The 12,205-nt window shown below is 45.7% G+C and overlaps 1 protein-coding gene across 2 annotated transcripts in view; it reads left to right on the top strand.

Annotated features, from left to right (window-relative positions):
• The first annotated feature begins 3,008 nt into the window (after positions 1–3,008).
• Positions 3,009–12,205, top strand: part of vldlr (very low density lipoprotein receptor) — a 43,971-nt gene continuing 34,774 nt past the window's right edge. The window contains exons 1-2 of one of the 2 annotated variants that reach the window (XM_063212226.1): positions 3,009–3,301; positions 7,744–7,863. In XM_063212226.1, coding sequence (XP_063068296.1) covers positions 3,241–3,301; positions 7,744–7,863 — 181 coding nt within the window. In that variant the 5' untranslated portion in view covers positions 3,009–3,240. The remainder of the gene's footprint in view (positions 3,302–7,743; positions 7,864–12,205) is intronic. The other variant, XM_063212227.1, reaches the window with a different exon arrangement.

Below are 12,205 nucleotides of genomic sequence, written 5' to 3'. Positions count from 1 at the left end.
CCTAGTTTGTAGGAGGCAATAAAGATTCATTTCCCAATAGGCCTCCAGGGGATAGTTATGAAGTGTTGATTGCTATTGGCTAAAACTACCATTGTATGTGACATTCCATGTGACCTAACTTCCTGTCTACATACTTCCTTTGTTCTGGTCTCTTCTGCTTTTACCTGTCCACCTTAGAGAGGGGGCGAGGGGGCCTTTGGCTACGCCTGTGTGCCTATGGCCTCCTCTCCCTCTCTCAAGCCAATAAACCTTGCATTTCTGAATTCCAACTACTCCACTGGATCTGGTCTTAAATATTAATTAGTTGTTAAAACCTAGATACTATCAAGCATATGTAGTAGTTCTGAACTGAACATTATTTTAAAAAAATATCCTCACTTACCTCAGAAAACACAGTAGCTATTCTGTTCTATTCACTGCTTCTTTCCCACACGGCCTACTTGTCTAATCTTGAACTACAGTTTTCATAATAAGTGTTATAATGTGCTTAAAGGAGGTGAATTCTTCTCCGCTTTACACCTACATCCACTGCTGCAAACAACAGTGAAGGACTAGCTGACCTATAACAGCATACGTAAACCAGAGATTGAATAGATGTGCCCATTATGGAAAATGTGGTGTGCTTTGGATCACTGAAGTCAATCAATAAAATCTTTCAACAGACCTTTGCCATACCTTTCAGTGCAAGCACGCACAGTAACATTCAACAAATACCTTATGCCAATATTTGTTCGATTAACTGAATATTTAGGTCTGAATGGGAATGGCAATTCAGTCACTAAACATAGCTGCAGATGGGAAAATACAATACGCTGAGACAGCACTAATATGTTGCATGTGGATGTGATGGCTGAATGCATGGTGCATGGTGATGGCATGGTCGAAACGTTGTGTTAATAAACCGGGAGCAGCAACAGTGTGCGGACCTTCCTTCTTTTCATGTTTAATTGTGTTAGTTTAAGTCCGGCACCTGTTTAATCTGGATGTGCATGCTCTCCAAAATGCTACTGTGATGGCTGAGACCATGCAGATGAGTGATCTACACACTGGTTGTATGATTTTATATATTTTATATATTATATATTTTATTGCATATTTGCATGACAGCATTTTGAAACATAAGTAATAAATATAGGCTATTTTTGGAGCATACATACGGTGAGTAGACTAGAGGCTACTCACTCACATCATCTGCTGCTACACTTGTCTGGCATTTGGATTATTGTTGATGTGTACACCCAACGGAAAATATAAAAACTATATGTTCATTTGTAATTCTAATTTGTTGGATAACATTGCAAGCTGATCCAAAGAGATATTGGGAGAGAAAGTGTTGATGTGATTGCACGGAGCCACTGTGATACATTAGATGGCTGAGTACCGCCAAAGTATTGATCAGGGCAACAAGGATGTTTCCTCTAGATTCTGATAGCACTTCTTCAGCAAGAATTCAGGTTTGCAAAACTACGGCACAGACAATAAGCGCACACACACACACACACACACACACACACACACACACACACACACACGCACACACACACACACACACCCCGCTGGACCCCTGACAGCTTTGGCTGGGCCCAGGACAAAGTCATCTGAAAGGGCCCCCCTGCACCCAATACATACAATGCAATGAGAACCCAATTCTGGGCCCCTTCTGTCCCTGTCGGCCCAGGACAACTGTCCCCTTTGTCCCCCCCTGTCAGCTTCCCTGGTAGTAGTAACTGCTTACTCAGTGCTTACTCAGAAGTTGCCACATAGAACTTTTGTTGTGTGTTTAGTTATCACACAAGACTATTTATGTCATTCTTCAGAGACAATACAGTAGATAAGGACAACTCATACAACATGAGCATTGAAAAATGAGCATTGAACAACAATAAATCATTCCACCATTTCACCTTTATTTCGGACTGTGTGTGTGTGTGTGTGTGTGTGTGTGTGTGTGTGTGTGTGTGTGTGTGTGTGTGTGTGTGTGTGTGTTTCTTTACGTGTGTGTGTGTGTGTGTGTGTGTGTGTGTGTGTGTGTGTGTGTGTGTGTGTGTGTGTGTGTGTGTGTGTGTGTGTGTGTGTGTGTGTGTGTGTGTGTGAGAGAGAATGTGTTTTTTCCCTCTAAGTCTGTCTGCAAGGTCACAGTGGGGCTGTTTTCCTGGTTGCTGATTCTCTGTCAGCAGACATCTGTTTGGAGATAATGAAAACCGCAGGGCCCGGGCTAATGTGTCACCCCTTCTGACGCGGAGTGGCCTGTGTATCATATCCAAGTCAGGGGTAGTGCTGCTGCTGGGTGCACTCATTTATTAACACTCGGGGCGCTTGAGCTTGAAGAGTCTTTGATCTATGCAGCCACAGAGACTTTGCATAGTGAAACAACTCCCACTGAGATTGTGTTCTATCTTGTTGGATCATTGACTATCACTGCCCCAGAATCATCAAATAAGAGTAAATTATCATTGATGCAGATCTTTTTTTTTCAGCTATTGGGTGTTTTTGTCTTCTTATTGTTGCCAGATGGAGTCTAGTCCGATATTGTTGTCCACTGGATTTAGTTTATTTATGCAAATTTAATGCATCATATTGTATAGTTGTTGTGTGTGTGTGTGTGTGTGTGTGTGTGTGTGTGTGTGTGTGTGTGTGTGTGTGTGTGTGTGTGTGTGTGTGGGGGGGGTGTCTATGTTTATGGAATCTTGTGTTTTAAAAGAGAACAGGGGTGTTGCTCAAATAGAGTTGATATTAAATTGAAGTTGACTCTATCATGCATGCTTCACAACAGCATTAAATCATAACCTATTTTGTATCCTCTTTAAAATGAAGGGACACATTATCCCTTGCGTAAAATAGTTCAATCTCATCTGGGTTTGACTGTGGATGTGTAGAGCTCTAGCCTATGGACTGCAGGCAGTGAACGGATGCCTTCAGTAGCCAGCCAGTGCCAGCTGTTTAATATGCGGGTTAGGGAGACAAAGGGTTAAGTAAGAATACATGACACTGAGAGGAGGAAAGCCTGTACTCTACCGGCACGGTTATTTGCTGCAGGTTCGCGCTATCATTAAATTAGGACATGGACTGCGGTTGTATGGCCAGCTTGCGAGGAGGGAGCGATTAAAAGGGTCCGACTAAATGAGATAAAAGGCGCGTGGTTTGCGGGCGTTGCTGTTTGTCGCCACACGGACGGATCGGTTGTGCTATAATATCAGCGGAGGACGAGGCCACGGGCGCACTGCTCAGCAATACCGCGAAATGGTCACGTCTATTCTGGGATTTCTTATTCTACCAATATGCCTGTCTGGATTCGTTCGAGGTGAGTACCCTTCTTGGAGGTGAACGCAAACCACTGCTCTAAACGAGGGCTTGGGTTGATTTTTAAACGCTGAGAGCGTGTGTCTTTTACTGTTGCCACGCTCGAGCTGAAACGAAGGAACGAAAGCGTCTCATGTCCCAGTCTTAAGCAGGCTTCGGCGTGGGAATATGGTTGGAACATTAAATCAGTGCAAAGTGTAAACGCAAATCCAAGGCAATATCCGGTAGAATTTACAGTGGCGTGTGCGTTTGCTGCGACGAAAACCATTCAAATCGGTGCTCTGTTTGATCCAGGCGGTCTTTAATTTCGTAAATGAATCACCGTCATTGGTTTAAATGCGACTGAATATAGGCCGCTGAATTTATATCTTTTCTACATTTAATCTTCATCACAATACCTACGATGCAGCATGCTAATGGGCGTTTTCAATTCGTTCAACGCTGAAATGCGCTTTCTGTTACTTTGATAAACATATGTCGTTTTGGCCATTCCAGCTTAGTTCCGCGCTGGGGGCGATAATTTATTTATTTATTCTGCAAGATGGGGCTGAGTCTACATTGATTTGGTTCGCTTATTGATGCCCAGTCAGTGGGTCTGTGGGCCGACCCTGGCTTTGAGCTTCATTACGATGAAGATGGCAAGGTGAATGGGTAGGATATGCCTTCTAATTAGTGAGACGGAGCAGGTGACTTCAATTAGGCTAGGTAGCCGTTTGAGCTCGTTTAGTATCCCCCAGGGAATGGCATCAGTTTCTCACCATCTACTGACAGTACAGTTTCTGTGTATTGTTACTGTAGCCTATGGATTGCGTTCTTATGCAATTGGGTTTTGGCGACTGCCGTTGTATTGCGTATGTCCACTTGTAGGGCGCCTCCTGTTTCTTGATAAATAATCAAAAGCTGAATTGTTGTCCACGATAAAACATTCATACATCGTCATCATGACCAATATGACTAATACTCATGAACGGCCATCCGGGTACTTTGCTCTTAAATTTGCGTTACGCCCCTTTATGGGTGAAAACAAACCGAATGTCTCATTGACTTACATGCTACATCGGCTAACCTAAATGAACAGATTCCATGCTTCAGCCACGGCTGTTTGGCTATATTATTTGAACAGCCGGCAACACAACACGTTTTCGGCATGTTGCGCGTGAACAGCGCTTGTCTACAGGTCCGTATCTTTCGTTTATTGAACCCCAACATTACCAATTGACTTGTATGGGTTGTTTTCCCCCATAAATGGGCGTAACGCACATGGAAAACGTCACGCCGTTCATGAGTATAGGCATTGCCATATTGGGGGAGGGACCTTAACCAAATGAAATCACCTCAGGTGTGCTTCTGATAGCCTACGTGCGCAATACACTGAAGTGATATCAGGTGAACTCATTGCCTAGCTTTATTACATCATTACAAATAAACATTGAAGGCACAGTGAACGTACATCTGAATGTGTTGATGTAAGGTAACCCAGAGCTAAAAAGGGACGAGCCCAAGGATGATCCTATGGATGTTGTCGCAACAAAGCCTATATTTTGAATGAACACATTTTACGCACACCATTTAGCTTTTTTTTTTTTTTTTTTTGACGCGGTGCCAGTTTCATCTTGGCAGTGCGGGTGCAAGAAAGTTACCCCGGTGTTTAGAAATGATCCACTCTCCCTGGTTTAAGAGTAGAGCTGGCCTAACGAAAGTGCGGAAGCAAGTTTTCCCTCTCGTGCACCTGCTAGCTGCCACAGGATGACCGACTTTAGCTCGTGGCGACATATTCGCCAATGAGCGCTTCCGGCGGATGAAATGTTTGATGTGTGTGGGACAACTACTCCAAATCCTTTCACAAAGACATGACCTTTCGTTGGTAACAGGGCCATCTGACTTTGTCGGTTTATATATGTCTATGGGGTTTAGAGAGAACATCACATGACAGTTTTTCAAAGTGTCTTGCCTAGCCTATAATGACCCTTGACCTAAGGTCATAGCACCGGTCTATTGTGTGTTCACCCACTGCTTGCCCATGGTGCTGCTTGTCAGCAGGTGCTGAAAGCACTTCTAGGACTACTCCATACCATCTGAACTATGGCAGACTGGTTTGTCTTCGAAGAAACAGTATTCTGCTTGAATTATGCAGGCATTCAGAAATGACTAAGTTATGCGTGGCATAGTTTGTTGTGAATAATTTACGTCTGCTATAATTGGATTCTAAATGGATTTTTCAGCTCTGACCTTAGCTGCTCACATGATACAGATGGGTTACTGGAAAGAACTGAAAAACAAAAGCAGGTGTGAATTTTAATCTCAAAATAGAGGACAGTGTTGCGTGTATCCATTAAATATGCACTGCTGTGTTTGTGTTTTGAGTGAATGTGATAAGAATTTTACAGTGTAACTAATTGGATACGATGTCCTAGAAAAGTATTTTTGAATGCACACCCCTCAACCGATCATAAGCATCGAAAACAAATGTTGAAGGTGATTTTAAGAACCGAGTTGCAGTTGCCCCTAGAGGGCCATTCTAAAGCTGGTTGAAATAAAATCCAAATCAGCCAAAAAACAGAGTCTGCAGCAAACATGAAATAAACGGTGAGGGGGACTCTAAAACATTGCAGACCACTCAGAAAATGGCCTTAATGTTCAAAAAAGTGGAGTTCTCCTTTAAAAAAATGAAATGGACTAGTGGTGCATTCCCCAACGGTGGGAAATAGGATGTTTCTGACCTCCTACTTGCTGAGACGCACTGGAACGTCTGTTGAAGTGGAATGTTCAAGTCGCGAACTGGGGCCAAATCGATGTACCCCGACTTCGAAATCGGGACATCAACACAGCAAGGACAGTGCAGACAGTCATAGGAATAGTTAAAGTTTGACTTGCTGGTTGGAACGCTTTTAAGTGGGAGGTAACTGCCTCCTGGTTGCATAGGAAGCTCCATGAGTCCCCCAATGGCAACAAAGTACCACCTCCTCTCAGCTGTCTCTTTCTCAATGCCCCTTTAGGGCTCCCCAATCCCCCCTGGGGTGCTATAGAGCCCATGTTGAGAAACACCATCCTAGAATAAGATGTTTAATGTATAATATGAATTGTACCCTGACATGAAAAGCGTTTCACATAGAGGTCTCATAGAAAAGAAAAAAATGCTTATGATGTGAATATAGTCAACAAGTAGCATCAGCAGTGTGTCGTCAGTCTTACTGAGAGGAAAATGGGTTATGCTCAGGGCATGTGCTATTTTCCCCCGAAAATTGGCGTGGTACCAGGTCTTATTCTGAGGAAGTATCCTTACACCCATCTTGGTTTAATTGACGCTGTGGGGATTTTTGTATTTCTTAACTTATTTATGTTTTAAGCTGATGTTGTTTAGTGTATATAATATTTGTTTTTTCCCCCTATGACAAGAAATCACTTCAGTGTAAATATCTTCCTTTACTACGATGCCCTGACATCAACTCGTGAATATGACTGGTCATATTCAATAAGGTCTAATCAAGAAATATCCAAGACGCGTCGAAAATCATCATCATTGTTGTTATTCCACTATGGGAAAACAATCATGGAGATGTCTGCCCTAGTCTTACCCATAATGCAGTCGTTGTCCACATCTGTCCAGTGTAGTCATTGTTTATTGTTTTGATGGGAGGGGGGTAGTCATCTAGTGCAGTGGTTCTCAACTGGAACAGTCTTGGGACCCACCATTTTCCACTCTCATTCTGTCGCGACCCAATTTTTTAGCGACACTCGAATGACCGGTTGCATGCTACTATCTCTTGTAAATTGTTGCAGGAAAAGTTGGATGTTTTTTTTGTTTTTTTTAAGCGAATCAATGAATTACGTTGTTTTTACACCACGGCTCCGCGACCCACCCATGACCGCTCCGCGACCCACTTTTGGGTCGCGACCCACCGGTTGAGAAACACTGATCTAGTGTCTACTGTGGACAGACCTTATATGGACATGGAGACTGGCTGCCATCACAAGGGACCTGTGAACTTGGGGCTCATGCCTGTGGATGTAGCTAGCCAGTGTGGAGTTGATTCATTATATATGTCTATCTCCTCTTCCCTCTTTCTCCTCTTCATTCTTTTTCTCCCCCTCTTCCTCATCTCTCTCCTCCGCCTTTCTCTATTCTCCCCCCTCTTCCTTATCTCCATCCTTTTCTTTTCCCTCTCTTTCCCCCCTTCCATTTTTCTCCCCATCTTCCTCCTCCCCCTCTTCTTCATCTCCATCTCTCTCCTCTCCCCTCTCTTTCTCCCCCTTTACCCTCTCCCCCCACTTTTCTCCTCCTCTTCCTTATCTGCATTCTTCTTCTTTCTTCTCCTTTTATCCTCCCCTTCCTTCTCCTCCTCCTCCTTTCTTCTCCTCTTCCCCCTTCTCTCCTTCCTCCTCCTCCTCCCCCCCTTCCTCTTTTTCCTCCTCATCCCCCTTTTCCTGTCCCCTCCCCCACAGGGACGCAGACCCAGTGCGAGCCATCGCAGTTCCAGTGTGGCAATGGCCGCTGCATCCCGTCCGTGTGGAAGTGTGATGGAGACGAGGACTGCACAGATGGCAGTGACGAGAACACCTGCGGTGAGTGAGGCCTCTCTCTCTCTCTCTCTCTCTCTCTCTCTCTCTCTCTCTCTCTCTCTCTCTCTCTCTCTGTCTCTGTCTCTGTCTCTCTGTCTCTCTGTCTCTCTGTCTCTCTGTCTCTCTGTCTCTCTGTCTCTCTCTCTCTCTCTCTCTCTCTCTCTCTCTCTCTCTCTCTCTCTCTCTCTCTCTCTCTCTCTCTCTCTCCTACACAAGCACACAAATGTGGGTATGGAACACACACTAGACTCGTTTTCCCTCTGTTCTCTCCATTTCCCATCCAACAATCTGCAGTGATGAACCTGTAACCCCCCCACCACCCTTTCGCTCGCAAGCACTCTTGTGTGCACGCACACGCAAGGAGCACTTGAGCAGAAACGGGGCTGATAAAATTTCCATAATCAGACACACACACACAACCCACCTCTCTAGTACAGTACTCCTAGATACAAACATGTTCATGCACAAGCTCTCTATCCCCCCACTTCTCTCTGTCTCTCTGTCTCTCTGTCTCTCTGTCTCTCTGTCTCTCTGTCTCTGTCTCTCTCTCTGTCTCTCTGTCTCTCTCTCTCTCTCTCTCTCTCTCTCTCTCTCTCTCTCTCTCTCTCTCTCTCTCTCTCTCTCCTCTCTCCTCTCTCTCTCTCTCTCTCTCTCTCTCTCTCTCTCTCTCTCTCTCTCTCTCCCTCTCTCCCTCTCTCCCTCTGTAACAGAAGGTCATTAGAAGCTTGGACACTGCTCTTGTGCCTCCCCTTCACACACCTTGCCCCCCCCCACTGCAGAGGTTTCTGCTTCACTGCTCGCCTGCGTTGCTTGGCACCTGTATCCCCCACCTCCACCACGAATGAGCATCATATTGACTAGTCAGCATGAGGTCCCCACTCCCCAGTGCCACTAGCCCAGTTGTTCAATATGCAGCTCCCCTCCCTAACCCCACACTACTATCACTGTACCAGAGAGAGTAGAGAGAGAAAGGTTCCATTGGCCCACTGTTTCCTGGTTCTATTATTGGGGGGGAATCCCTTTAGGCAGACCTAGGCAGACCTGAGGACTGTTCTATTCAATGCTAGGAGCATTATGACACGCCCCTTTAGACAGACCGGAACCTGGTCATGTTAGGTGCCCATAGAAGCCTATTATGTTGGCATATCTCTATACTTAAAGAATCTCTGACTGTACTGTACTGTACCTTTCCTCCTCAAATTCCATCCATGCGCTCCGCTCTTCCTGGATGCTAAAGAGAGTACTAAAAATGGCACAGAGATGGAGGTTTACATCTGTGGTTTGAGCTACTGTGTGTGTGTGTGTGTGTGTGTGTGTGTGTGTGTGTGTGTGTGTGTGTGTGTGTGTGTGTGTGTGTGTGTGTGTGTGTGTGTGTGTGTGTGTGTGTGTGTGTGTGTGTGTGTGTGTGTGTGTGTGTGTGTGTGTGTGTGTGTGGGTGTGGGTGTGGGTGTGGGTGTGGGTGGTTTCTGGGTCATGGATTGGAGTCTTGGGAGGACAACGGGAGAAGGGGAAGATGGGAGAAATGGAGAGAGTGGACAGGGAGAGGAGAAGAATGATGGATAGAATATGAGAGGAGGAGAGAGGAGCTGAGAGCTGATGTGGGAATTGAAAAGAATGAAATGAAACAAAAATAAATGATCCTTGTGTGGATGGGAGGATTCCATACCGCCATTTGTTGGAAGCGGTGTGTGAGTAACTGGGTAATGACTAATTGTAGGCGGTTTTGTTTTGGCCTTGGATACTCATGAACGGTCATCCGGGTACTTTGCTCTTAAATTTGCGTTACGCCCCTTTATGGGTGAAAACAAACCGAATGTCTCATTGACTTACATGCTACATTGGCTAGCCTAAATGAATACATTCCATGCTTCAGCCACGGCTGTTTGGCTATATTATTTGAACAACCGGCAACGCAACACGTTTTCGGCATGTTGCGCTTGAACAACGCTAGTCTACAGGTCCGTATCTTTCGTTTATTAATCCCCAACATCACCAATTGACTTGCATGTGTTGTTTTCCCCCACAAATGGGCGTAACGCACATGGAAAACGTCACGCCGTTCATGAGTATGGTGTCAATCATCGCGTGTGTGTTGGAAGAAAGATCAGCTGACTTGAGTGGAGGGTGGGGGTTGGGGAGGGGGAGGGGGGGCTTCTGGGAGTTGTTGAACTCCCCCTGTCAACGAGCACATGTGATCTAGCACAGGAGTGACAGATCTGGGAATCTTTCTCAGACCATTGAGGAAAACATTTCCAAGGATGTAGGAGCGATGTACTTCTCTGGAAAACATTGGTAATGCTAGTGTGTAAAGCCCATGTTCAAAGCTCAGGTCAGAAACTCATCCATCTGACATTCTTCAGATTTGAAACCAACAGAAAATGCGCCTGTCGGTGTCTCCACGCGTTGTTTCCTTCTGGTTTGCCCCAAAGGGCTAGTACAGCATTCCCTTGATGTTTTAAACATGGGCTTTTAATCCAAAGCAAGGTGAGAACAGAACAGAGGCACGTTTATGGGATCCGACAAGCTTTGTGCTTTGCAGTCTCAGGAGAAGTCCCCACGCTGCAGAGCAGGGCCTCCCCTGGGACGTGCGTGCGTGCGCAAGTGTGTGTGTGTGTGTGCGTGCACGCATGTGTGCGTGCGCGCATGTGTGCGTGCGTGCATGTGTGCGTGCGTGTGTCTCTCAGTCACAGTCGCTGCTCGTTCCTGCTTTGATCCTTCCCCATGCAGATTCAAGGCCTCCGTTTATCTGCTTGTGTCAAATCGTTACAGGTTGTCAACACCACTTGGCCTCACAGTGACGCACAGAAACCTGTCAACATTAAATCCAGATAACGATTTTATCCATTTATTTTTTTTACACCAGGTATTTGGCAACTGCAGCCTTTTTAATGGGTATCAAATAAATCACGCTGGGCCATATATTTTTGTGTAGGTCACACATTTCAGTGTATTGAAATGTACAGCATATTAGTAAATGCTATTGACAGTGTAAAGAGTATATTGGAGGTGGTAGCAAGGGAAGCTGTGGTTGAATGGTTAGGGAGTTTGACTGTAGATCACAGGGTTGCAGGTTCAATCCCCACCCTTGCCAATCCCTTCCTCCCTAAAAGACTAAGGGGCCCTTGAGCAAGGCACCTGTCCCCACACTACTCTAGAGACTTCCCTCTAACATCTGTAAGTCGCTTTGGATAAAATTGTTAATTAAGTGTTATGTAATATTACTAGTTTATTGAATAGCATATTGAAACTGGTTTCAAAAAACAAGAGGGAGGTCAATAAGTAATGACCATTGTGGGGATTTTGCATTCAGCAGGAAAGTTTTTGTTTTGTGCCTTTTTCTCCTGCTTCAGCAGTCCTCTCTCCCGCGACGAGAGTTTCCGTCTGTGACATGCATACTGATAGATGGCCAGAGGAAGTACTCCTGACACTTATTACCATTCCGGCCGCAGACCAGAACCGCCCTCTCCTCTCCAATACGCAGAAAAGACACAAGAGCAGATAGCGATCGCACGGGGCACAAGGCCGGAACGTGCAGGGCCGCACTTGCTGCATGTTAGATTTGCATCACCCTTGTCCACAGAGCCAGCCTACCTTTATTATTTAGGTTCAGGGACGGTCTCATAGCAGTGATTGGGGCGACTTGCTTTGCTCTCAAGGGCGTTTCGGTCATAAATGGGGATGCAGAAGAATGTTGATTATTTTACTCGCGCAGCCGTACTCTTTCGACTGGAACAGGTTTCGAACCGGTAGTCTTGCAACCCAACCCTGGCCACCCTAGACCCCACATCAAATCAAGTTGAGGAAGGGTCTAGGAATTTGTCATAGCAGGCTGGGTGGCCTTCAAGGTTGTCTATAATGTCCCTCTGGTTGTACTGTAGTACTATGCTGCTGCATTCAATCAGCACAGCAAATAGGATTGTGTTTTGGATGCACCGTGCTCCCATTCGTCGAACAGTCTTGAGAGCATCAATGCAAAATCCCTTTTGGATTTTTCACCAGACGTCGAATTCTATTAGTAGGCTATTCCAATGGAGCACTGTGACCGACGCTCTATTCATTGGGTCATAGTATGTGTACAGGAAGGCACGTCTCTGCCCTGACAAAAGTTATCCGGCCCAGTGTTCACTTCACTTCAGTGCCGGTGCCAGCACCCCTCTCCCGGATACGCAGTGAACAGCCACCACGGACAGACAGGAGGGCAGACAGCCAGAACGTTACGGGGTAGGGCACTTCACTCTTGTGTGGCCTACGTTTGTACAGGCACGTCGGCCTCAAAAAGTCCCCCTTGCCCAGCGTCCTCTTGTCCCGTGCGTCCTTGGCCGAGGTTGCTTCCTAGACTGCAGTG

This window comes from Engraulis encrasicolus, chromosome 12 (genome assembly GCF_034702125.1).
Source record: "Engraulis encrasicolus isolate BLACKSEA-1 chromosome 12, IST_EnEncr_1.0, whole genome shotgun sequence".
Lineage (NCBI taxonomy): Eukaryota > Metazoa > Chordata > Actinopteri > Clupeiformes > Engraulidae > Engraulis > Engraulis encrasicolus.
The sequence above is the reverse complement of the archived record's forward strand: the minus strand, read 5'-3'. Positions and strand labels throughout refer to the sequence as shown.